Genomic DNA, 27,500 nt, shown 5'->3' on the forward strand with positions numbered 1-27,500 from the left:
CAGAATAATACTTAATAATCAAATTGCTCTTTATTAGTCACATTAATAATTTAATAATCAATTTTCTCTCTGCTGGTAAAGTAACATGTGTTTTTCTAATTTAAGAGGGATCAGTAAGGTAAGGCTACCGTGACGGTTTGATTTAGAAGGAGTTTAATGTATAAGATCCCTGATGTTGAGGTAACCAGAATGTTTATTTCTACTGTGTACAACATGTTGTAAGGGACCCACAATCTATCTTTATGCAAGGGATAATGTGCAGCGAGGCGGTCTCTATGGGGAAGAGAACACCTGCATCTAGATCCCTCTGCAGGTGGTACTTTAAGTATATTTTGATGCTAATACTTTTGTACTTTTACTTGTAACATTTTGAATGCAGGACTTTTTATTGTACAGGGTTCCTGCAGGTTTCGCCAACTCAAATTTAAGACTTTTTAACACCTTTTTAAGACCACTTTGAATAGAATTTAAGACCTAATTAACGGCAATAAAGTATGAAGGAAAATGTATATAAAGAAGAAATACGTCCCATAATCACTTACAAAGTAAATGTATTCATGTTCAACATAAGAACAATGACAACACAACAGCGTAACAGTACAGAACTGTGTTAGCGTGTTAGACAAAAAGTGTGTGTTTGTGCTTGAGTGTGTGTGTGTGTGTGTGTGTGTGTGTGTGTGTGTGTGTTAGGGCTGTGCAATTAATCATATTTTAATCGCAATTACGATTTTGGCCTGCCACAATTACGAAAACAACATAATCGGAAAAAACGATTATTTTGCTTTGCTAGGTTGTTTTAGTAATGTATCATTTATTTAATTAATTTTTGTATTGGTTTTTCAGTTGAATTATACGTTCAGGGTAATCAACAGTTAAACATATACTGTTCAAATTATTATTTGTTTTAAAGTTCAATAAATGGATGTTTTCAAAGTCAATGAATAATCATATTTAATAATCGTGATATTAATTATTGACCAACATAATCTTGATTATTGCCATAATCGAGCAGCCCTAGTGTGTGTGTGTGTGTGTGTGTGTGTGTGTGTGTGTGTGTGTGTGTGTGTGTGTGTGTGTGTGTGTGTGTGTGTGTGTGTGTGTGTGTCTCTGAGAGAGAGTGACAAGAGCTATATTCAGAGCTCTGCTGCCTTGGCTACACTATTTCATCGTTGCTGTTGTATGATTGGTGTTTAGCTGCGGTATTTAGCGTCTACAGCACCTCCGCTTTTAGGGTTGACGTAGACCCAAACTTCGCCCGGAGGTCCCCCGGTGTTGTTGCGGGAGCTGCTCCACTAGCTAACGCTCCACCAGCTAACGCTGCATTAGCTGGTGCTGCACTAGCTAACGCTGCACTAGCTAACGCTACATTAGCTGCTGCTGCACTAGCTAACGCTACATTAGCAAAACAAACGCTAATTTATTTTGCAAAAGGTGCAGCGGGCTTCAAACACGTTCCCTCCACTGGTTTCAACCAAGCACTAAATTAGATGTTTTCCAACCAAATACGGTTGAACTTACACTTCCCCATATTTATTTGTAAGTAGATTCGAAGATAGGCTACATGAGCTGAAGCTTGGTTGCTAGGTTACTAGCTGGGTGTTCTCCAATAAGGGGCCGGGGGAAACAAAGTTAGTGATTACTGGTTCCATGTTGATTTAATTCAATACAAATTGTTGGGGGGAACTGAAAGGCTATTACCGCAGTGGTTACTTTGCAGCCCGGACATTTCCCCCAAAACACATTTAGACGCTATCGCAACATAGAAGTACCTTTCAAATCCGATAATTTTTAAGACCTTCTGAATCATATTTAAGACCTTTTTAAGACTTGTTATGACCCCGCGGGAACCCTGATTGTAACTTTTTTTAATTGTCTGAACTTCTCCCACCTCTGACAATAAATCCTGAGTGGTTACCAAAAAAAAACCCTGCTCTGAAGGTTATTTTCATTTTACAAATCCTGCACTCAGCTTTGCTTTCTCCAATATCATTGAAAAGCAGCCAGATGCTGCTTCTTTTTTCGGTTTTCGCTCATTTCTTGACTTTTTCCGACGCGCTTGCATTTAAATCCGGCTCCCCGTCTCCCCGTCGCTCTGTGCAGCTGGCCTGTACCACTACACATGTTGTGCCCCCCACCCTTCTTTCACATAATGGTATGATCCTAGTGTGTCCTCGCATATGATTGGCCGCATGGTGGCCCCTAAATAAAGACCCGCCCCTGCCTGCAAGGATTCTCAGCAAGAGTAGGAGCGGCTGAAGATTCTGCTCTCCCCGACGGGAGTCTGCTCTTCTAGCGGCAGCTCGCGATCGGCGTGTTGGAGACCTCTGAATTAAAGTAGCAAGTCACCTCAAGTCAGAAGGCTCAAGTCCAAGTCAAGTCCCGAGTCATTGGTGTTCAAGTCCAAGTCGAGTCGCAAGTCTTTTGTGATGTTGTCAAGTCGAGTCTCAAGTCATAAAATGTGTGACTCGAGTCTGACTCGAGTCCAAGTCATGTGACTCGAGTCCACACCTCTGCTAAATACCGGCACGAGACCGATAGTCGACAAGTACCTTAAGGGAAAGTTGAAAATAACTTTGAAGAGAGAGTTCAAGAGGGCGTGAAACCGTTGAGAGGTAAACGGGTGGGGTCCGCGCAGTTCGCCCGGGGGATTCAACTCGGCGGGTCAGGGTCGGCCGCTCGGTGTGGGAGGATCTCCTCGTGGGACTTCTCCCCGGTGCTGGCTGGCCCCCGCCGGGCGCATTTCCTCCGCGGCAGTGCGCCGCGACCGGCTCTGGGTCGGCCTGGAAAGGCTCGGGGCGAAGGTGGCTCGCGGCTTCGGCCGCGTGATTTACAGCGCCCTCCGCCCGGACCTCGCCGCTTCCCGGGGCCGTGGACTAAGTGCTCGCTGCGCCCTCTCTCCCCCTTGGGGGGATGGACGGGGCCCCCTGTTCCCGGTGCGACTGTCAACCGGGTCGGACTGTCCTCAGTGCGCTCCGACCGCGTCGTGCCGTCACAGCGGGGATCGGCTCACGTAAAAGGCGTCAAGGGTCTGCGGCGATGTCGGCAACCCACCCGACCCGTCTTGAAACACGGACCAAGGAGTCTAACGCACGCGAGTCAGAGGGTGCATTCAAAACCCCGTGGCGCAATGAAAGTGAGGGCCGGCGCGCGCCGGCTGAGGTGGGATCCCGGCCCCTTGGGGCCGGGCGCACCACCGGCCCGTCTCACCCGCACTGTCGGGGAGGTGGAGCGTGAGCGCGTGCGATAGGACCCGAAAGATGGTGAACTATGCCTGGGCAGGGCGAAGCCAGAGGAACCTATGGTGGAGGCCCGTAGCAGGCCTGACGTGCAAATCGGTCGTCCGACCTGGGTATAGGGGCGAAAGACTAATCGAACCATCTAGTAGCTGGTTCCCTCCGAAGTTTCCCTCAGGATAGCTGGCGCTCAGAGTCTTGCAGTTTTATCTGGTAAAGCGAATGATTAGAGGTCTTGGGGCCGAAACGATCTCAACCTATTCTCAAACTTTAAATGGGTAAGAAGCCCGGCTCGCTGGCTTGGAGCCGGGCGTGGAATGCAAGCTGCCTAGTGGGCCACCATTGGTTAGCCTATCTCTCAGCAGCACCCATATGAAACAGAACTGTACACAGATTTACTTTTTCTTTATGGATATTTTACTAATCACTTCCCTTTTAAACTGTATTCTTGTGTTACTGTCCTATAGTATTTCATACCCATTTTTCATTTATTCTCTTATTTTTTAATAACTATAATGATCATATACATGTGTTCCTCGCAAATACTTGTTTACATAAATGGTGACCAAACCGTTTGAGACCCACTGAGATAACTTACACTAAAGTGAACTATCTAAACACTGAGAGAGTCCTTACCTCACTGAGCTGAGGTTATACGATCCTCTCAGTCTGACAGGAGAGGACTCTCCTCCACCTTGGTGTAGAAACAGCTCTTTATACCATTAGCATAGCTAGCCACACACAGAGCCGAGCTTGAATGAAACACAGAGACCCAGAAGTAGGCTACTTGTACTGTATATCATATTATTTTCGATGGCTTTGCTGTATAATCAGTGTAACAGATGAACAGATCGCCACTGGGCTTTCATCTAAACACACAGCCACGTAATGATAACAAAACAAAGGTCGGGGGTCATTGGTCAAGCAACACACCAATCAGAGAGCAGCAGTGAGCACACCTCAGGCTGTGTTTTATATTTGTATTCTTTATTTCTGATGTATTTCACACAAAAAACCTTTAGTGGAAACGTTTTCACTTATATGATTAAAAAAAAAAAACGGCAAAGTGGCAATAAGGCTTGCCCACCCTGCGTTGGGGGGGCACAGTGACTCATTTGGGGGGGCATGGCCCGCAAATGACGCCGACCCTGCACCTAACCCTTTCCCCAGGCAAAACGCAAATACTTTCTGTGTTTCGGAGCAATCTCGACATGAAAGTTAGCGTCCCTCAGGTCGATGGTTGTAAACCAATCGCCTGGCTGCACCAGTCCCAGTAACTGTTTTATAGTTAACATCTGGAATTTTCTGTGTGCAATGTGGAGATTCAGACTGGGCCTGAATTCTTTTTGGGCACCAGGAAGTACAGGGAATAATGCCCCCCCCCTCTCTTTTGCCTGTGAACGGAGGAGCCAAAACTGGAGTGAATAACTCAGTCTCAGCGTCCTGTCCATCCACTCCGTTAACACGCAGCTGCATTTCCATTCCAATAACACTGTGTTAGGGGATGTGCAATCAGCTGTGGGGCCCCAGCAATAAAGCTGCGGTACTCTCTAGCGACCCGTCCCGCCGCAGAACTCCCCGTGAAGGAAAGCTCTGCCCATGGGAGGTCGACACAGAAAAGGGCCGACTCGCCACTGAGGTCCTTGAACGCGCTGCGGCGCACTCCTGTGGGAGCGCGTGCTCCACCCTGATGTTTTCACCCAAACAGTGAAAAAACATCAAGCGGAGTTCTTACACTTGGCGTTAATTGTTTCCCAACCCTGCTACGCCGGCCATAATGTCCCTGTTCCCGCATAGCGCGGTTTATCACTCTCACCCTCTGCACACTAGCTGCCTCCTTTACTGGAGTTACAACCTGGGCAGCGAGTGGGGAAACTTACTGTCAACATTACGTGGCTGTGTGGGTGTGTGGAAAAAGAGACACTCAAACTGGAATACAATTTATCTTTTCTTATTTGAGAAAGATGCCATTGCAACCAAAGGGTCAAGCAGGGAGGAGGCGGGATTCGACCCCGCGTCCTGGCCGGAGAAATCCCCTCTTCTCCGCCGAGACGCTTCCTCCCACCGTCAGTCCAATACTGGAGGATGGTGCTCCCCACCCGGTACCCCTTCGTTGCGGCGGCTCTGGGATGGCGAAGAAGCACTCCCTGCTCGAGGTCCTCCATCTCCACCACCTCGAGCTCTGGGTCCTCCACCGGCGAGACGTAGCACCCCTCGAACAGCGCCAACCTCTGATGGCGGCTGGAGCAAGGAATCAATCGACAGGCGCTGCAGACTGCGGTTGGAGCCAGGTTAGCCGCCGCGTGGTCGTACCCCAGACACTCGATACACCGGGCATATACACCGGGCATGGGGGTCGTCACCTTCGATGGAGCCCGGACACGAAGGACAGGGGCGCTCAACAGGTGAGTCCATTGTCCGTAGGTTTCTTGAAAAAGATTGTCTTTGTCTGTCTCTCTTCACTCAGTTACTTAATGCTGCTTCGCTGAAGAGAAAAGGATAGCAGTGAGGGGGCGAGGCCGCCTCTTATGCAGTGAGGTGCGCGCGCATTCAGGTAGGCCCGCACAGGGGCCGGCTACGTCTATGAAAGTCTCACGGAGCGTCCACACTACAGCTTCAAAAAAAGCTTGGAGCTGGGCGTGTCTGAAGCTTGGGGATTTTATTCAAGCAACGCGACCAACAACCAATCACATGAATCTCCCGCCCCCGACATACAAAGCAAAAACGCCCGGGGATTTTATGGGAGCAATATATATATATAAACTCCCCAAACAGGCGAAAACCTACCAGTTTCACCCACTGTCTCTGCCACCTCCCTACATGCCTGGTTCCTCCGGTTTTTATCCGGGTAGGTGAAGAGGGTCTGGTCATACAAAACCGGGTGATTTGCTATGGCGATAATTAGTTTCTCCTCCATCTTTTTTTGAAATATAGAAATGAACGGCGGGATATCTCTCCCAGCTTAGACGCGGTTTGATTGGCTACGGCTTGAGCTGTCAGATTTTCCGAAACGGGATTTGATTGGCTGGCGCTGGCTACTCCGGCGTCTCCGGCGGAGACGGACCGCTATGCTACCCACAATTCAGTTCGGCAAAAAAGCGAGGCAACGTGACGTCACCCCATTCAAAGTGAATGGGCAGATTGAAGCTGTCGACGCTGTCGACGCTGTAGTGTGGACGGGCCGTCAGTGAAGGAATGCGTGCACGGATAGGATACACGGGAGTACCCATAGACTCCAGTAGAGGGCGGAGCCTGTGAGAGATATAACAACCCAGTCTCACAAAAAAACGTGTAATAACTACGTTGGTCCACAACGTAGGACGTAGTATTTCTACAAAAACGCCTCTGAAATTGTAAGATCCCTACGTTTTTTTCACCATTCATTTTCAATGGCTGGCGTCTATGTCACGTGATCTTCAAATTTCTCCCTGCATAAAAAACAAACATGGCCGACATTCGTTTTATTCTCGGTGGAAAAGGCCTATTTTAAGCTTAGTTTGGCCATTAAAATGCGTTTTGATGTCATTTGATGCGAGAAATATGAGTTGTTATTTCAGATTATGTGTGCAGTGGATGTACATGATCTTTAGTTTGCTAGTTATTAGGAAGATTACTTCAGGAAATTGTGTCCATTCAACGTTTTCATTGTTACCAAGGTGGTTGCTAGGGACGCTGCTATCGATATTATTTCTGTTATGTTGTGTAACTGTTTAATGGTGTTATCTTTATTGCTACCCCCTTCCCCGTCAATGTATAGTGTTGGTCCACAGCGCAAACGTATTAGTTTAACAAAATCCGCATCTAAAATTGTGCCATAGATCTACGTTATTTTCCCCTGTGCAATTCTCCATTTACTCAACAATAACACATAATTATCCTTGTGTTTATTTATTTGTTTGATTAATAAACACAAGTTGGAGTCCGTCAGGACCGAGGGTCGGAGCAGCTCATTTGCTTTAGAGAATATTACACCCGGAAGAAAGTATTCTCTCCGCTTCGCTTGACAAATCCCATGATAGTCCTCAAGCTCTGTGATTGGATGTTTGAGTGTGCTCAGAGGGTTACGCCGAGCGTCGAACAGCACTTGAAATGTGATGGAACCACGGTAGACTGTCCAAAACTGGATTTGAACGGGTCCACCGCTTCCCCCCCTCCCCCACCCCGTCCCCAGAACTACACATGCTGGCTATTGTGTGTTTCGCAACATGTTCTCTATGGCACGTCTCTACTGGGAATTGTAGTTTTAAAAGACATTTTCGTATTTCCCATAATAAGAAGTTGCCAGTATTAAACTGTGTACATCCCTGGAGGTTTAGGGGATAGGAAACACTCAAATTTCAAACATATAATTAATAAATGGGTGAAAATGGCTTGTGCCCATAATGGGCAGCATTAATATATACCCACATGACAGCTAAGGTCAGAAGAGCTTTATTTAACAGCTGGTCTTATGTCTGTGACCCCTCATGTTGTTAATTGATAAGCCTGAAACATGCACTTGTCAAGGTTCAGAGGCAACATTTGCAAATATGGCAGTAGCCATCGATCAGCTTAAGATAAGATATACTTTATTGATCCCAAGTTGGAAACATTTGCGTTACATCAGCATGTGTAACAGTTGTAAATATGCAGTGGTGTTTATTTGTAAATCATTTAGTATAATCACACAAATTCTGTGTTTTATATTGAATAATTCTGTGTTCTTTATTTATTGAATGTTCAATACCTGACAAGGTCGGAGATGAAAAACTTGGGTCGCAGGTTCCTCAACAGTGCATTACAAGACATCTATCAATATGTGTGTATACCTCCACCATTAAACTGTCCTATTCTGCACATTTCTTATACTATCTACATACATCTTATAAGAGTATAATACATATGTATAATATCAGTTAAAATAAGTGCTTCAACATAGTTAACATTGCTGGAGGTACACACATATTGATAGATGTCTTGTAATGCACTGTTGAGGAACCTGCGACCCAAGTTTTTCATTCAGTGCATAACTACACCGTTTGTGTATATGATATGTCAATAAACCTTAGAAAATCTTGAAATCTTGAAAGGGATGTGCAAAATAGTCATTATATACAGTCTCTAATTAACTATTAGTAGAGAATAACAAATAATGAATATACTTTATAGAGATCCTATTAATATCTGATAATACAAATAATGAAATTCAATAACGTGCTTTAATGATGTGAAATATAAACAACCCTTAAATCAGACTTTAGTTACACCTGAGTCAAATTCAGGGAAGGTGATTGTCAAGTGCCAAAATAAACTATGCAATATATTGGACGTTAAGTACTTTGTCAGACTTCATATTTATCTGTGGATAACCCCAACGTTTTTTTTCTTATTCAAAAGTAATCTTTAATGTTTAGATAAAGCCTTATTAGTTGGTCTGTTTTCTACATCCTCCTGTTAATGTCTTTGGACGTCCTGCACTAAATTGTTTTATTGTGGAGATCACTACAGTATCTTCTTGATATTTTCAATTTTGTATGTAGGCCTGATTCTTCCACATAATTAACTTACATCCATTAAGTTGTAAATGTTCTTTTATTCATACTTTCATTTGTAGGTACTAAAGTAAGAACTGCAGAGATAAATGTTGACTGATTCTTAAAGGAACTGTCATAGATGTTAGTTGTTCAAAGTAAATCTATGTTTTTAATATTTAGTAAACCATAACGTCTGAATAAAGTTCATCTGAAGTAATATTAGTTTTACAGGATAAAGTTGCCTTTCTGAAGAAGACAGATGTTTGTGTTCCCATTCATTTCAATGTTGAGTAACATCTGATTATAAACTGATGTTTATCCTCATCATGTTTTCTTTATTCAGACTGGTTAACTGCAGGTTGTCAGAGATCAGCTGTTCTGCTCTGGCCTCAGCTCTGAAGTCCAACCCCTCTCATCTGAGAGATCTGGACCTGAGAGGCAGCAGCGCTCTGCAGGATTCAGGAGAGAAGCTGCTGAGAGATCTTCTGGAGAGTCCAGACTGCAGACTGGAGACTCTCAGGTCAGTAAGGGGTCTCTGCTGGTTCAGCAGTATTGTATGAAACACAGAGAGGTGTTTCTCTCACTGGGGAAACAGATCAGTGATCTTACCCACTGACTGCAGGCTCTTTCATTCTTCCATCAACTATAGAAGGCCAGCTGGAAAAGCAAAGCCACACTTTAGTAATCTACTCTCTAACAGACATATGGGGTTTACAGAAGAGTGGGAACGGTAGTCTTTTCTTATGGGATGTTTTTAGTAATATCTCTCACAGGCTCAGCCCTCTACTGGACTCTATGGGGACCTTGATTATTTATGCCTTTCTGAAACCTGGCTAAACCCTTCAATTCCGTCGGATATTGTTAATATCCCAGGATATAACATTTATAGACTAATAATACATTTTATTTTAGGCGCCTTTCATGACACCCAAGGACACCGTACAATTTGTTAAAAAAGAAAGAAAACGCTATTTGCAGCGATATGAAGACAAAACAACATGACACCAAAATGTTTCAAACTGTAAATCATGCAAAAGTGTTATGGGACTCAAATGTCAAACCTAAGGGCATTTTCGGTGGACACTTAAATATCAGAAGTATGACGTCAAAAATTGAACAACTGGAGCAATTATTAACAAACTCAAACCTTGATTATTTATGCCTTTCTGAAACCTGGCTAAACCCTTCAATTCCGTCGGATATTGTTAATATCCCAGGATATAACATTTATAGACTAATAATAATAATACATTTTATTTTAGGCGCCTTTCATGACACCCAAGGACACCGTACAATTTGTTAAAAAAGAAAGAAAACGCTAATAGGCCACAGAACATGATAAAAACACAAACAGGAAATCATGGAGGAGACAGTCAAGTGGACACAAATGAAACATATAATGGGAGCACGACAGCGAGTAGGCAGATTTGAACAGGTGGGTTTTTAATTGGGATTTGAATATGGTGTTTGTGTCTGACTGTCGGATGTGCGGGGGGAGGGAGTTCCAGAGTCTGGGAGCAGTGCAGCTAAAAGCCCGAGCACCCATGGTGACGAGGCGTGGGGTGGGGGCGGTTAGCAGACCAGCAGAGGAGGAGTGTAGGGAGCGAAAGGAGGTGTACTCCTGAAGAAGGTCAGCCAGATAGGGGGGGGGGCAGGTTATGTAGGGCTTTGTAAGTGAGCAGTAGGTTTTTGAAGTTGATACGGGATTGAACCGGGAGCCAGTGGAGTTGGATGAGGATGGGGGTGATGTGTTCTGAGGCCTTGGTGCCGGAGACTAGATCGTAATCAAGGTAAGGGAGGGGGTGTTATGATTTATGCTAACCTGTTAAGCCCTGAGCCTGTTTTTCAGGTCTCAGGCTCGAACATGACATTCCCAGAACAAATGACCATATCTTCCCTTCTAAAAGGGTTAAATTAATAATCTTTGTTCTCAAAGTAATAATAAACCTGTGAGTTGGATGTAGAAAAGTCAGAATCAATATAGATGTTTTTTATTTTAAAGAAGATTCAGATTGAACGTAAAAAAAACTGTAAATTATAGTGTCCGTCCAAAAATAATTTTTTATTTATAGTGAAAACTACCCTTGGATGATGGTAAGGTAGACTAAAAGCTTTCGGATTCCAAAGTACTACATATAATAAGTACCCTGTATGAAGATTAACGCAAAACAAGTGACATTTGACCTTTTTGAGAGAGGTTTAGCAAAAAAAACTCCACCTCTGAGGTGATTTGGGTGGAAATGGGTGTTTTACCGTTTCTCTGGAACCCATTGGTCAATGTTGGTGATTGACATCTCTTTCTGACCGTTAGAGCCAATAGAATTTCTAGAAGTAAAAAAGAATTTTTGGACGGACACTATAATTTTACGTTCAATCTGAATTTTCTTTCAAATAAAAAACATCTATATTGATTCTGACTTTTCTACATCCAACTCACAGGTTTATCATTACTTTGAGAAAAAATATTATTAATGTAACCCTCGTAGAAGGGAAGATATGGTCATTTGTTCTGGGAATGTCATTTTTGAGCCAGAGACCTGAAAAACAGGCTCAGTGCTTAACAGGTTAATCACTATCATGGGGCTATATAAATCCACCGCCGGGTAATTCGGATCAAAATTGTACGTTTTGCTATTTAAATGTATTTGTATTGGGCTAGGAAAGTGACATTTCTGGGTGATTTTGTCAGTTTATGGAGCTTAGCCCACAAATCCTGGAGGTTCCAGGCCGAGTTTGGGTGCTCATAGGCGGCCTGCCAGGCGCACCCACCGTGGAAAGAAGAAAAAAGTGAAGAAAACGGTTAATTATATCTTAAAATAATAAAAAATGAAGTCGAAAAAAAATGGTCGAAAAAATGACTAAGTGCCACCAACGAAGAAGGGGCCCGAAAAAGCTCAACCCTTTGGCTTTGGCCCTTTTCCCCCCTTCTCCGTTGTAAGTTGCAACGGAGAAGGGGAAACGTGTCCAAGGCTTCATTTCCCCTTCTCCGTCAAAAATATTCATCCATACATTTTGGACTACGAAATCGGAAACCCGGTTTTTGGGTGCACTCAGAAAAAAAACGGCTGTCTGCAAACACGGAGGTGAAGTGTCCGCTCACCATGCACTTTGGGTCGGCCTTATTTTGTGCCTCAAGACTGGTCTGGTTCTCACAAAAGTTGACTGACAAATGTGCCTCTGGAGGAATGTAAGGGGAGTTGACAGGGGACTCTTCCCGCCTCATGAGGCACTATTTTCGGACACTATTTTTACATTTTCACCCCTTTTGCCTGGTTCTCTCAAAAGTTTACTTTTTTTACTTTTTATTTTGGCAGCTGTTTTTGATTTAGTCTTAGTCTTTAGACAGAAATGGTTATTAGTTTTAGTCACGTTTTAGTCATTTATATCCTTCATAGTTTTAGCCTAGTTTTAGTCGACGAAAACTCAAAACGTTTTAGTCTAGTTTTAGTCGATGAAAAATTACATTTTAGTCAACTTTTAACCAATTCAGTTGGGCAAATACAGGTTTCTGACATTGGAATCAATGGGACAGCATCAAGTGTTGAAATTCGTAAAGCAATATTTCACTCTCTTAACACTTGACTTGTGTAATATCTAGGGATGGGCATCGTTAAGGTTTTCTACGGTACTACTAGTCTTATCGATACTGCTTATCGACCCGGTACTTTAACGGTATTCTTGTATTTACTTTTTGTTATTTTTTAAAGGGGAAAACTAACAAATTGTTAACCGAATTAATTGCTTTATTTAAATGTGAAATAAATGAAATATATATAATTATGTTAAAACATTGTACTGTACTTGAGTAAAATGTTGAGGTACTTGTACTTTACTGGAGTATTTAAATGTTTTGCTACTGTGTACGTCTACTCCACTACAGTTCATATGTAAATGGTGTACTTCTACTCCACTACATGTATTTAATACCTTTAGTTACTTCACAGATGTGGATGAATGATGTGAAATATAATCAAGTGTTAAATCAGACTCTAGTTCCACCTGGAGTAAATTCACAAGCTACCCTGCAGTATACAAAGTCATTCAAACTAGCTGCACCTTTACCAGCTTTGAGAACACTTTAATGATCAATCATTATAAAACATATCATATTATTTTGAAGTGGACCAATCTGCACAACGACTACTTTTACTGTGGCTACTTTCACTATATTATGATGATCATACTTTTACTTGAGGAACTCTTCCTACACTATGGTATTTTTTTACTTAACTACAAGATCTGAGTACTTCTCCCACCTCTGCACACCTGATGTGATAACGTTACTCGTAATTGGGGCAACAGAGCTACGAGTTAAGGATGTCGAAAATTGTGCATTTCTCCGACTGAATATGACGCCTTTTGGCCGGCTGTTTGGACAGACTACTCTACTCGTGTCAACGCGCTAACGCGAAAACACTAATGGAAAACGAGCTTTGTCTACATCGAGCCTTGTAGAGTGTCTCTATACTTCTGAATGCTCCGTCCCTGGCAGATCTCTGTGTGCCGCTGCAGCGTGTCTGTTGGGCCCCGCCCCCCGCACACAGAGAGACACAGGGAGATCGCTCTTCTGGAGTCAAGAGAGCGGAAATAATGATATGGCAAATTAGAAACGTAAGATGCATTTTGACGGACAAGACGGACAATTGGGGGGAAATACCCTGCATTTTGAATGTCCGATAGTCCACCATTAACACCTTAGTCCCGTCTCGTCAACGAAAACTAAAAATACATTTCGTCAAAGTTTTCGTTATCAAGAATCTATTTTTAGCTCGTCATCATCTCGTCTTAGTCATGTAAAAAAGGTTGTTGACGAAATGTTTTCGTCATAGTTTTCGTTGACAAAAGATAAGGGTACAATTTGGTCTGTCCAATTGGGCACCCCATTCAATCCAGAGGCCATAACAGCTACTCCATCGTAGCACTGCGCGACCACTTTTTCAATACAGCCACTCTCCCTCAGGAACTCCAGCAGCTGTGTAGCTATGGCCTCTGCTCGTTTGTCCTCTGTCACATCTTCGTACTTGAAAAAACGCTCTTTTATCCCATCTTCAGTGACATATCGAAGCACATGACATCTGCGCCACGTTGCTAAGGTCTGTTCTTTCATCCAACATGACCGCCACAAAAGGTGCCTTCCTCAGCTCCTTTTTCATGCTATCCGTTATTAATCGAATCAAATCAGGTTTTATTTATATAGCACATTTTTAAAACGATTTTTGGTCGAGCCAAAGTGCTGTACATATAATAATTGCCTTACAGTAAGGATACTATACAGTAAATACAACAGCACAATTTGTGCAGAATATCAGTATGAGAAAACGACACCCTCTGTCCTTAGACCCTCACATCGTACAAGGAAAAACTTCCGGAGAAAACCCCACAGTTTAAAGGGAACAAATGGGAGAAACCTCAGGGAGAGCAACAGAGGAGGGATCCCTCTCCCAGGACGGACAGACGTGAAATAGATGCCGTGTGTAAATCGAAAAGATAATACATTTTACAGCGTAGGTAGACCAAATGTTAGGAAATGCATGTGTCATTAATAAGAAGATGAATCCACGGGGATGTCAACAATCCTGTGGGAGCCATCAGGGAAGTAGCATGACGAGACCCAGGCAGGACCACAGTGACAGGTTCAGCCACGACCCGAAGTCCACGACTTAATCCAGAACTCAGGATAGAGGATCCAGGGCACAGGACCACAGCAAGAGGATCAGCCTCGACTCCGGATCCCGGCGTAGATATAGACACAAAAGAAAAAGAAAATTTGGGGGAGGCTCGGTTAATCGGAACATGCAAATACACAGACAGGCACACGCAGGAAGCAAGGTCCCCACTGGGGCCTTAGTTGGAATTGGTGAGAGATAAGGAGGTACGCTGTGACTACGGCATAACACTCCCCTGCATTGAATAAGGCCCCCTCTGCAAACCTGTTTCCCTCCAATAAAACCTGGAGTCATGGAGGGAAAAGGTTTTGGATAAAGAAAAAATAGAAAGAGTAGTAATAACCTTAGTTTTAAATATAAGATCCAAGTTTTTAGGATTTAAGTGAAAGAGCAAGAACCAAAATGTAGGTGAAGAGGCACAGCGTATCTGCGTCAAAGCACTCTCATTAGGTCATGTTATCAACTATAAGCTTTATCAAAAGGAAGGTCTTAAGCGTACTCTTAAAACGGATAGGCTGTCGGCCGCCCGAACACAAACTGGAAGCTGATTCCACAAAAGTGGAGCTTGATAGGAAAAGGCTAGAAGGCCAGAGAGAAGAAGTGAGTTTTAAGTGTTGATTTAAAAAACCCTAATGTCTGGGCCGACCTCACGTTGAGGGGCAGAGTGTTCCAGAGCCTAGGGCCCGCTGCTGCGAATGCTCGGTGCCCTCTGGTTTTTAGCCTGGTCTTGGGTACTATCAGCAGCAGCTGGTCAGCCGACCTTAAGGCTCTGGCTGGGGTGTAGCGATGGAGGAGTTCGGCTACATAGGCCGGAGCCAGCCCATTTAGGGCTTTGAAAACAACAAGCAACAGCGCTGATCAGGTCATTCTGAATCCTCGAAGACGTGCCGGTAAAGAGTGTTGATGTGGCGAGGTGTGTGTGCAGGTCGCTGTCATATTCTGCCACTAAATTCAGCAACTCTATGTAATTCCCCTTGTTTGATGAAGTTACACTCTCATCGTGACCTCGGAATGGCAACTCCTGCTTGCCCAAGTACACCACACAATTTATGAGGCGTTTCAAAATTCCTCGGTTCCTCTTCACCTTTTCATTATGAGCGATGACATCCCGGCATTGTTGCTCATCCAGCTGGAGCTCTATCCTGGTGTCCCCAAATGTTTTAAGGCGAATAGTAGCTCTGAGGTGACCTGAAGCATTCTGATGGCGATGTGCTGATTTGGATAAACTTCCTAAATCAGAATATCCATCTCTGACCATGACCCACTGTCCGCTCCAAAAAGCAAGCAATCCCAGCAGTAAAGCTTTGGTTCCCTGGTTGATCCGGTCATCCAGTTGTATCTGGCGTAATTGTCGATATTAAAATGCCTCTCGAACCGTTTTTAAAAAAATGATTAAGTTAAGCCGTGGTGTTGCTCGCCCTTTGGTAATTAACTCCAATTTATCAGTGTAACTCATTCTTGAAAATGACTCGGTTGGTAGTTTTGCAACGATGTCATCACTATCACTGACATGAGCCATCGTGAATGAACGTATGCTAATTAGCTACTTCCGCCTAGCTTGACCCGTGTTATAACACATGCATAAACTTGGCAGCACAGCGGGCCGGAACTTGTCATAAAGTCTGCGATAATAAAGCCCACCCATTTCGAGGGAAGATATGATTGGTCAATTGTACTGTCACTTGACATTACTCTCTCGTTGTTTTACTATAGCGGGCCCTCTGTGAATGTAAAGCAGGACCACCAATCAGCTCCTGTCTTGTGACTCGCAGAGACGAGCTTCTTTTCATTCTTTCAGTCCAGGCTGCAGCAGGAGGACCGAGCTTGTCTTATGAAACTGCCGGTAGAGCCATCAGCCATGTTTGGCCAGGTGGCCAGTGTCCTGCTGCAACAAGCTCAGGAGGCCCGCTGTTGTGCTCGGGAGATCTCCCGTACATTTGGCCGCTGCCGGGGTGGGTGTAGGTCATCAACCGCTCAAGCTGTATACCCTAGGCAACGCCCTGAGGACCTGAGGAACTACTTGGAAGACTCTAGGCGGAGCAGGCGAAGACAGACAGGTCGGCGTGGTGGCAGAGCTCGGGGCCATGGTTCCCGGCAGCCGCAGCCTTCCTCCTGACAAAAGGTGACTGTGACCAACATAAAGGGAGACATGAAAGACAAACAATGAACCGACAGGGGAACACAGGAAGAGACAAGACTAAATACAGGGAGGGGTAATCACGAGACGAGAAACAGCCGGGCAGGGGAGGCAGAAACACAAGGGCAACAGGTGAACACAATCAGACAATCAGACACACCAGGGAAACTAACGACAGGGAGGAAAACACAGGGAGAAAAGAACAACAAAACAAAACCCATTACCAGACACAAAACTAAAACCGTGACATGACATAAGAATCGTGACAAGCCCGTTGCATGGTTTGGACAGCTCTGAGCACGGACCACTGGGTGGTCTCAACCATGACCCAGGGTTACCGGCTTCAGTTTGCTCGGACTTCCCCCTATGGCGAGATCAGCGACGGTTTCGTCAGTGACGGACCCGCGGCACACAGAGGCGTCACGGGTGGAGGTTTCCACCCTCCTAGCGAAAGGTGCAGTCAGGGAGGTATTGCCAGGGGATCGGCGGGCTGAGTTCTATTCCCGCTATTTCCTCGTCCCCAAAAAGGATGGGAGACTAAGACCAATCCTGGTCCTCAGTGGCCTCAACCGGTTTCTCCGGCCCCTGAAGTTAAACATTTGACAATTCCCAGGGTGAGGCAGGCAATCCAGGCAAGCGATAGGTTTGCCACCATAGACCTCAGGGACGCCTACTTTCAGATTCCTATCTGGGAGGGTCACAGGCGATTCCTACGGTTCTGCAAGGACAAGATCTTCGAATTCGGTGTCCTCCCCTTTGGGATCTCGCTGGCCCACTCGCACCTTCACCAGGTGCATGGACGCGGTCCTTGGGCCTGCGGCGAGAAGGCTTCATCCGCTCCCTTTGGGGAGTTGGTTTTGCGTGCTAGCCAGCGCTAGATATTGTCTATGGTTTCCCAACAGGTAACCCGGCTGTGAGTGGCCTGTGTGGGGGTGCCACTTGAACCTGTCAGTTGGCCTCGCGTCCAGCAGGCTAGCTTGAGCGGCTCCTTGAACCCCTGTGATCACTGGCCTTAGCGTCTTGCGGGGCCAGTGAAGCTCTAGGTAGCGTATTGCGCCTAAGCTTACAGAGGCCGAAGAGAGCGTCTGGCTGGCCTGCCGGCTCAGGTTTTTTTTAAATACTGTACATTTGTATATATTTCGTTTGTAGCACGGGCTTGGGCCCATCGGGTTGTATATGTGGTTGGAGCACTGGTGATGGTCATCTGCCAGCCATAGGTGAGCTGTTGAAAAGTGCAGTGTATCTAGAGCAGTGCTTCTCAAAGTGTGGTCTGCGGACCACTGGTGGTCCGTGAGCGCCCTCTAATGGTCCGTGAGTATATTGGTAACATTTCACATTTGAAATTAATTAATTAATTAAAGTTTTCCGCACTCTCGCGGGAATATCTCCGCAATGGAGCGAGCTTAAGTTTAACTTTCGATTGCATGATATAGCCCAGATAAACACCTTCATCACACATGTGGCCACTTGTTTGTACCATTTTCAGGCGATTTCTAAAAAACGATGTGGTTTTGGATATTTGTGGAGTTAGGTGGTCCGCGAGTGTTTTTTTATTGGTTAAGTGGTCCTTCCTTGGTATGAAAACGTTTGAGAAGCACTGATCGAGAGTAAGCCAGCTGTTAGTGACAATCCCTGAAAGTTTCCATATGTAATTTCGTGGAAGGTAATATATTTTTGAAAATAAACATTTTGACCCAAGACCACAAGAAAAACTGTCAGTTTGGTCCTAAAAGTGAATGTCAGGTTTCAGGCCCGCTTTTTGTGATATTATATTTGGTTATTTAGTGTTTATTCTACTTCTATCATAGATACATTACAAATGTTAATGCAAACCACTTTCTTTTCAAAACAGCACATTCACACTAAACCTGCATGGAAAGTGACCAATCTTACTAACATTTCACAAAATATGTTCTTGCAAAATTAGTTCACCAAGGCAAACGTTTTGGACAAAAAACTGCCGACCTTTGTAATTTACTGTACGTATAACATTAAAGTTAAGGCAGGGGGCCAAACATAGAAAGCTTGATAGATTATTAATTCCCATAATCCTCAGCTGCACTGATAATTAGCTAATGTTAGCATGCTTCAAGGTTAAACATGTTCCAAATGGCTAACAATAGCATTTCCTTTAAGTGAAGGTGAAAAAGCAGGGACTCACTTGGCTGTAGACTGTTGTTTATTGAATATATTACATCATCATTACATTTTCATTATAGTAACAAAGGGTGAATGCTTCACAACAAAATATTAAAACACAATAACAACAGTAAGTGGTGTAACATCACAATGCCTAACATACAGTAAACCTGAATTCCTGTCAAATCTACTTTTTATGAGGATATGTTAAAAAAATACATTTTAATATTGACCTTAAATATGCATGAAGAGGCAGAACATAATATGTGCTCTAACTTTAAATCTATTACATTTAACAGAATAGTGATATTTTAACATTTGAGGGAAATTCAAGCTAAATCAATCATATACAATATTGTTGTTGTGCTTTATGTTGATCTCTATCTAATCATGTATCCCTTTAAATAATTATGATAGGAAACACAATCTAACATGGTCAACATATTCCTTTTATATTTCAGCAGCAGGACCCTTCTTCAGAAATCTCAACACGACTCCTTTGATTTGAGGCAGACCCAGGCCATACACGATGGGGTTATTGAGGGGGGGAATGATCAGATACGCTAAAGACAAAATAACTGTGATGCTTGGATTCAGTTGACCAGCCTCTAATCGACTCAAAGACACCTCGAGGAAGAGAGAGATGGAGTAGGTCATAAAGGAGATGATGTGAGGCAGGCAGGTTTGTAACGCCTTTCCTCTGAATTCAGACGATCTCCTGCTGCAGACCAGCAGAATCCGTAGATATGTGTACAGGACAAAGAATATGGGGATGAAGATGGTCGTCACCACGAAACACTGACCAGCTATGTTGTTCAGAGTGGTGTCCACACAGGAGAGCTGCACCACAGGCCAGTTAGAGCAGAAAATCCGGTTCAGTTTGTTTCCACACAGCGGTAATTTAACAGTAAGATAGAGAATGAAGCCCATCGTAAACACTGGGTATAAAACAGCAACGAGCACAAGAACCTGCACCCATTTGAAGGTCATTTTACTGTGGTAGTGTAAGGGCTGACAGATAGCAATGAACCTATCGTAGGCCATTACGGTGAGGATGGTCAGCTCATAGGAAGCATAGGTGTAAATAACATACACCTGAATAAAGCATAGTGGACGTGAGACCAAATGAGAGTCAGAGACGATGTCCTGCAGGAACCTGGGGAAGAATCCAGCTGAGCCATACAGAGAGTTTACACACAGACAGCTGATGAAAATATACATGGGCTGATGCAGAGACTTCTGCAGGAACACTGCCAGAATAATGACCATGTTAGCAGAGACTATAGTCACATAGATGAACAGACACAAGATGAAGAACAGGTATCTGAGGGGCCCAAAGTCTGCAAACAGAGTCAACTGAAAGTAGGGAGGGTTCAGGCTGCTGTTGCTCTTCATGTCTGCTCCAAAGAGAGGAACAATACAGGAACTGTTAATGAGATGCTGTTAGCTACATTTCAGATATGAATACAAATTCAGCCTGCATGCAATCTCCAACAGTTCTATGTGACCATGTTAAATATAACATCTGGGAAAATCTCACCTCCACATACAGTAGTTCACAGACTTATTCAGGCTCTCTATATCTGCGAAGGAAGGGGGAATACAAATGCACAATAAGGGAAATGTTCAAAGGAAAATGTCGTAATTCAACACCAACAGTAATGCAAACACACAATAAGCCTGCGTGCATGTGAATTACAACCTTCCTAACACTTGCACTTGACAATATTGAATTTAGCTTCAGGTAGCTGGAGAAGAGAAGCACACAAATGAAGGGCAGGAAAAAAGTCTCATAAACGACATGAACCACCAAGATGGTAATTCGCATTGATTTAAACATTATTTCACACTCGTACACATTGCCTCCTTCATGTTAGCAAGTCGGCCTGAACAGAGAACACATTCATAGAAAGAACAAGAGTTATAGAAAGGAGAAGCAAGACTTAAGGAAAGGTCACAAGCAGACAATAATCAATATCATCTCATTTGAAGTAAGTCAAATATAAGTGAGAATATATTCTTTCCTTATGTTAAATACATATATGTGCCCGAATACTTGCATGCAGAAGCAGTATACACATGTATACAGTATGATTATCTACCTGTGTCCAGGTACTAACAATAAAACAACGTATGTCACTCAATATTCATATATTAATATGAATACAAAATCAGCCTGCATGCATGCATGTGAATTGTAAAATCTCCTATGGTTGTACGGGACAATATTGTGCTGGGAATATCTCACCTCCACATACACTACATGCAGCAAAGCTCTGGCCTGTCTCAGTTATTCAAACAGGAGTTCACAGACTTACTCAGGCTTTCTGTATCTGGATAAAAGGACGGGATATAACTGCAACATGTCCTAATTCAACACATACAATACTAAAAACCACAATAACCTGCATGCATGTGAACGGCAAACGTTCACAGCTGGACCTGACAATAGTAACTATACATTCTAAGTAACCGAAGAAGTGATGTACACAAACTAAGACCTTCTCATAAACTACATGCACCACAATCCTGGCATCTCTCACTTATTGAAACAGTATTTCACTCAGATTTCAAATGTTTGTGTTTGCACCTAAAGCAAAAAGAGAGGTGCATTCAAAGACCAACCGGTAAAGGAAGGAGAGGAAGACCTGAAAAAAAGGCTAAACGTGCCCCAGCCAGCATAGCATCATCACATAGAAGGATAATGTAAGTGAGAATAATCCATAGCATATACACCATGTTAATCAATGCTTGCATAAGCTTGCATACGAATAACATATTCAATGAATTCAACACTCTCAGTACATCAGTACATTGAAATACACTCATACAGAATAATTATTGACTTACTGGTTCCATGCCTGAAAGTGTAGGAACATTTACATATGTTATACTTGTGTTCAGATCAGCACGATAACCTTGAAAGCATTCAATATAATGAGGACAACTATTAAAGACAATAGTTAGACAACTGAAACAACCATCAACAATTACGTTTAAAGATTCAATGTGGGAACTACCAATAAAACAGTGTATGTGACTCAGCTTGTTAGTGAGAGCTGTGACATGATGAGAGGAAGCCCCCCCGCCTGTAATGATCCACTCTGAAGAAGCTGGACACTATAGGTCTGCTGCTAGGATGCAGACGTTGCATCATGTTGCTGAGAGGCAAACACCTGTGTGTGTGTGTGTGTGTGTGTGTGTGTGTGTGTGTGTGTGTGTGTGTGTGTGTGTGTGTGTGTGTGTGTGTGTGTGTGTGTGTGTGTGTGTGTGTGTGTGTGTGTGTGTGTGTGTGTGCGTGTGTGTGTGTGTGTGTGTGTGTGTGTGTGTTGGCCGTGTCCACAGAATAATTAAGGAGAGAAACTTTGGCCTGTTAGCAAACACATTAACAACAACTTGATAAGATAATTTAATACATGGTTATATAATATACAGAGTAATACAACACAATATGATGTAACACGTTATAATAATTAACATCAATAATAATAAAGTGGGACTTAATGATGTTTTCTGTAATCCACTCAAACATCCAAAATCCATATTAAGGATTACGTTTTACCGTCTTTGTCTGACACACACACACACACACACACACACACACACACACACACACACACACACACACACACACACACACACACACACACACACACACACACACACACACACACACACACACACACACACACACACACACACACACACACACACACACACACACACACACACACACACACACACACACACACACAAGCTTCTGTGGACGCTGCACCATTGCGGAAGGAATGGCTCGAATAATGTTCTGAACATATCCCCAAAATAAGCAACACGTTGTGGAAGTGTCTCTGGAACCAGAAACGTGTGGCCGTTCCCTGTTTCGGTGAGAAAGAGTGGGCGTTGAGGCGTTGCGTGTGCATCGTACCTTGCGCTGAGGTATTTGATTAGTGGCTCGTATGGGCTGGGATACGAGTTCAGGCGGAAGATCATCTCTTTCTCCACGACTCCACTTCGAGCGATAGAATTACTAACAAAGCACTTATATACTAATAAAGGACTGGCTTATCTAAAGCCAGTTGAGTAGCACTTGAAATGTTTTAGCTCTATGAAGCCTGATGTACTTTATGATTCTGTTTTCTTCAAGTTTGTATTTGTTGGTCGAACGCACTTATTGTAAGTCGCTTTGGATAAAAGCGTCAGCTAAATGTAATATAATGTAAAGATGTGGATGGGGGAAGAAATTCCCAGCTGATCCGTTTTACTCCTTCGGAGTGTGAATATGAGAGAGTCGTTTGCCGTGGAGGGCTAACAGCTGCCGTTTCGTGCATCTGTCTGCCTATAAGTAGTTTGACAAGAGGAGAGTGATGCGCTGTACTTTCTCTGAGGGTAGAGAAGCCTGGAAAGACATTGAGTCCAGGGTGATGCCTAGAAACTCAATGGAGGTTGTAGGCCCTGAGGTTTTCTCTTCAGACAGAGGAATGCCAAGGTCTGAAAAATGTTTGTATGAGTGTGCTCAGCCCGTGGCAGGGGGGTGAGGATGGTGGAGTGACAGTGAGAAAGTCGTCAAGAAGATGGAGCACATAGGGGAGTCTGTGGTTGTTTGTCAAGATCCGGCACAGAGCTTCTGAAAGGGAATCAAAGATTTTGGACTGCTTCTGCAGCCGAATGTGAGGCGTACTGAGAAGTAATAGGCTCCCTTCCAGTACGCTCCAAAGAAACGCCAGGAGTCTGGGTGAATAGGCAAGATCTTGAGTGCACTGGTGATGTCTGCCTTAGAGAGCCATGCTCCCCGGCCTGCTGAGCGGATGAGGGTGATGGCGTGGTCGATGTTTGCGTATTGCATCGAAAAGTCTGGGCTTGGAATGACGCTGTTAATGCTCGGGATGGCTGAGCCGTGTGGAGAAGACAGGTCTATTATGAGCCTCTTTTCCCGGAGTATTTCCGAGTAGCTATGTCTACTGGACTGATGCGGACACTGGAAAGGGGGGACTATCGAATGGCCTATCATGAATCCTTCTTTGACTTCTTTGGCCAGTAAGGTGTCGAAGGTGTGAGGTTCTGTTAAAGCGGACTGAAGGTTGTGGCAGATGTGAGATGTGTCAGGCAGTATTGCTATGCCTGGGGGAAACCATGGTTGAAGCCATTGGTGAGAAAGTAAACAAACTATCTGGATGATTCACTGAGGCGGTAGCTAAGTTGCTTATCTTGACGGGTGTGCTGAGGTGCCGTGCTAGTCAATCTGCTGGTGTAGTTGGGTTGTGAGGGCAGGTGCTCCTGGTATGAGCGCCGCCGCAGAAAGAGCAGATGTGCATGAGGCGGCAGCTAGAAAGAGAGCAGCCTAGGTCATTGAAATTGTTGCGCACCATCCTGCCTCCCTGGTAGAGGATTGGCCTGTCGACGCCCTTTGAAACGGGGGCGTTGGCTGGTGAACGTTCGTTTGCGGGCCTAGGAATAATGGGAGGTGGGGGTGCGGCAGGTGACAGGCGGTTGAAGGTTGAGGCGTTGCCTCTTTAAGGAAAGGGGAGTGAGCGGGGCGGCTCGGGTGGTGGGGCGCTGACTGAGCACGCTGAGGCCGGGTGGGAGGTGGCTCCGCATAATTGGCAAGAGAGGGATGCGCGTGCTGCGAAGATGCGGCAGTAAAGCTTGGAGTCCAGAGCGCCCCAGTATGTTCCCTGGTTGAACTGCTTGATGTGGCCTGCGGCTTGTTTAGCAAAGTGGACGTGGTAGGTGTAAAAACCTGAGTCTCCGAAGTGTAAGGCCATGTCGAGCTCTATGAGGAGGTCGTCCAACTCGGTTCTGGGTGTGGGATAGACTGAGCAGATGACGTCGCGGTAAAGGGAAAAAGCTAGGGTGAACTCTGCGGGGGTTAAATCCTTAGACCTCAGAGGTGATGGATTTCGCAGCTGGACTAAACCGAAGTTGGTCTGCATTTCCCTGGGCCGGCTAGTGTCGATGATTGATGGCTGTAGTAGCTGAGCCAAGTCTACGTAGTTACTTAGGAGAATCTGCTGGCGCAAGACGGGGGACACGGGGGAAGGGCGAGAGACTGAGGAGGCTGGCTGGATGGGTGGTGTTGCTGTGGCTAGAGTGTAGCTGGTTGCACAGTGAGGATGGGGTAGGGATGGGGGAGGGGGGGGAAAGGATAGACCAGTTGGGAAAGAAGGTACTGGGTAAGAGTCGGCTAATGGGTTAGCATGTAGCATGGCCCCTTGGGTTACTGGGTGAGGCGCTGTTGCTACGGGGTTAGCTGCTAAAGGAGGAAGGTAAGCAGAAGCTGGGTTGCTGTGGACTGCTGAAGGTAGAGAAGAAGAAGAAGGGGTGAAGGGATGTATGTGCAAGGGGATTTCGTGAAGCCTGTGAGCACAGGGATGAGAGAAAGGTTGACATGAGCTGCGACATGTCAGACACATAGAGAGCAGGCACAGAGGGCAATACGACTTGGCCCCCACCAGGGGGTGCTGGTGAGTCAGGCTGTGTCCGTGGAGGAGGTGGTTGGCCCTGGAGCAGGAAGAGCTGTGTGTCTCGTTGTTCTTGCCGTTGTGCTGCTGTAGGCTTTGTAGAGGTTGAACAGTCTAGCCTTGTTGTCATTTCGGTGAAAGTGGATGCCGTTTTCTTTCAGGAAACGTTGGAGTTGAATGACTGTCCACCTCCTGAGTTCGGGCTCCGTTTCGGAGCGCGGCTCCGTCCGAGAGGCGTGTCGAGTGCGCCGCTGCGAGTGGCCGGGGGCTGCTAATGAGGCAGGCTGCCGTTGGTGGGGAGATTGGAGCTGGCTGTGCCTGTTGTGGCCCCGGTTGTTTGCCCTCGCTGGCGGAGTAGACGAAGCCTGGGACCTGTCTGGAGTTGGAGGTGTCTCGTTGGGGGAGCTTGAGTGGGAGCGGTTGCGGCTGGTGTGTGGGACACTGATTGCCGAGCGCACGCGGCTCCGTTCGGATGCTTGGCTAAGATCCAACTGCTGAAACGTGGATGGCGGGTAGCCGATGTCGAAGAGATCTTCGTCTGACTCCGGTGAGTTGATCAGCAGTTTGGGATCCATGGTGAGTTGAATGTTCTCGTGGTAGCGTTTAGCTTGTTTGAACCGTGACGACGCGCGGCGTGAATCACGGTCTGGCTGTCAGTCCTTGAAAGGATGGAGACGAGCAGTGGCCAGAAGTTTTGCCGGATATAAATAGGGGTGGCCGTGGTTCGAGGCGGAGTTTTAGGCGTGGCCATGCTCCTGAACCTATGTTAACAATTTAACCTCATTTTCAGTTAACTCTCACAGTAACGTGATCAATCCACGTTACATCAAACATTGCCTTTGTATTCAGTACAATTCAGTTTGCTGAAGCTCTTCACGTGTTGATGGAGTTTAATGAGATCCATAGAGGAGTTAGCAGTCAGATAAAAACCCTCCCACAGACTCAGACACTGTCTGTCACTCTTTGTGTGAAGCATTAGCACTCTGCATCACAGCTTGCATGTTACTGCAAGAGAGACTGTTCAGGTATTGTTCATGAGAGTGAACATATGATCTGCCTGCATTACTGATGGATGCTCAATTCAATGTGACATCACTTTTGATGGGCATGTGGAAGTGCAGAGATATAGATATCTGTATGTTTATGTTCTGATCATCTGCAGTAATTCCACTATTGTGTGCATCATTCTTGTTCACAAAAGCCTCCATGAGCCTATGTACATTACATCACAGGTCACTTGTTAGACGCTTTTCTCCAAAGCGACTCACATACTCAATACTGAGGGCAATCCCCACAGGAGCACTTTGGAGTGAAGGGTCTCAGGGACACAACGACATGCTAACTGCAGTGGGGTTTGAACCTGTGCCCCCCTGATCCCAACACCAACGCTCTACCCTACTGCACCACACGCCTCCCCACGTACATGTTCATTGCAGCTTTGTTGATTGACTCTGTTCTTTATAGCACCAATATTTACCCCAGGCTTCTGATTGACTTCTTATCAGAGAAACAGATCATATCTTATCGAGCCCGTCTGTTTCAAAATGTGATGAATATGACTTTGACCTTTTCAGAGTGTTCACTGCTGGCAGCCATGGCCTGCGACAGATACGTGTCTCTCTGTAAACCTCTGCATTATTCAACCATCGTGAGGAAAAGAACTGTCGATGTCTGTCTGGTTTTGTCTTGGCTTCTGCCGACTTGTGAGACTGCAGTGGGATGCATTCTTTATTCTAATAGCAAACTCTGCCTTTTTACTATTAGGGGGATTTTTGTAACAATTCGATTTACAATCTTCAGCGTGTGAGCTCGAGCGCTCTCTCTGTATATGGAGTGTTCATGTTGGTAAATGTGTCCCTTCTGCCTCTTATCTTCATACTTTTTACATACACCAGGAGACTTATTGCAAATAGTTTCCTATCACTCCGTCTTCAACCCAATCATATACGGACTGAACGTGAAAGAAACCTCTAAACACCTTCAATTGTTGTTGTGTCGGATCAAATCACACTAATGTTACCTGGGTTGGGCGAAGAGTTACTAAACAAAGCACAACAAGTCAGGAAATGTGTGTTTGGTAGACGACTACTTGTTTGTCACAATGCTTCTTGGCATTACATTTCATACCGTTGGAAAGCCTGTTTATTTCTCTTTTCAATGGAGCCACATTTGTGAGGAACAAGCGTTTGTGGGATGAGAAGCAGAGCTGAGTGTGTGGGTCACGCCACGAATAATGTGCCAGATCTTCTCTGCCAATGCCAAACAGCTTTGTGTTGCTGTTGACTCTTTGTTGGTGTTGTGTTGGTGTTTGTAAACTTTTGTTTGCGCACACAAAAGACTGCATCAAATGCAGA

The 27,500-nt window shown here is 44.8% G+C and overlaps 1 protein-coding gene and 1 pseudogene across 1 annotated transcript in view; one reads left to right on the forward strand and one right to left on the reverse strand.

Annotated features, from left to right (window-relative positions):
• Positions 1-19,123: 19,123 nt before the first annotated feature.
• Positions 19,124-27,500, reverse strand: part of LOC117559223 (olfactory receptor 51L1-like) — a 22,848-nt gene continuing 14,471 nt past the window's right edge. Inside the window, exons 2-3 of the mRNA XM_034235903.1 lie at positions 20,229-20,271; positions 19,124-20,085 (exon numbers count right to left, since the gene is read on the reverse strand). Of these exons, the coding sequence (XP_034091794.1) occupies positions 19,139-20,083 (945 nt within the window). The 5' untranslated portion in view covers positions 20,084-20,085; positions 20,229-20,271 and the 3' untranslated portion in view covers positions 19,124-19,138. The remainder of the gene's footprint in view (positions 20,086-20,228; positions 20,272-27,500) is intronic.
• The window catches only part of LOC117559221, a 1,611-nt pseudogene continuing 342 nt past the window's right edge, over positions 26,232-27,500 (forward strand).

Source organism: Gymnodraco acuticeps, unplaced genomic scaffold (assembly GCF_902827175.1).
Source record: "Gymnodraco acuticeps unplaced genomic scaffold, fGymAcu1.1, whole genome shotgun sequence".
NCBI lineage: Eukaryota > Metazoa > Chordata > Actinopteri > Perciformes > Bathydraconidae > Gymnodraco > Gymnodraco acuticeps.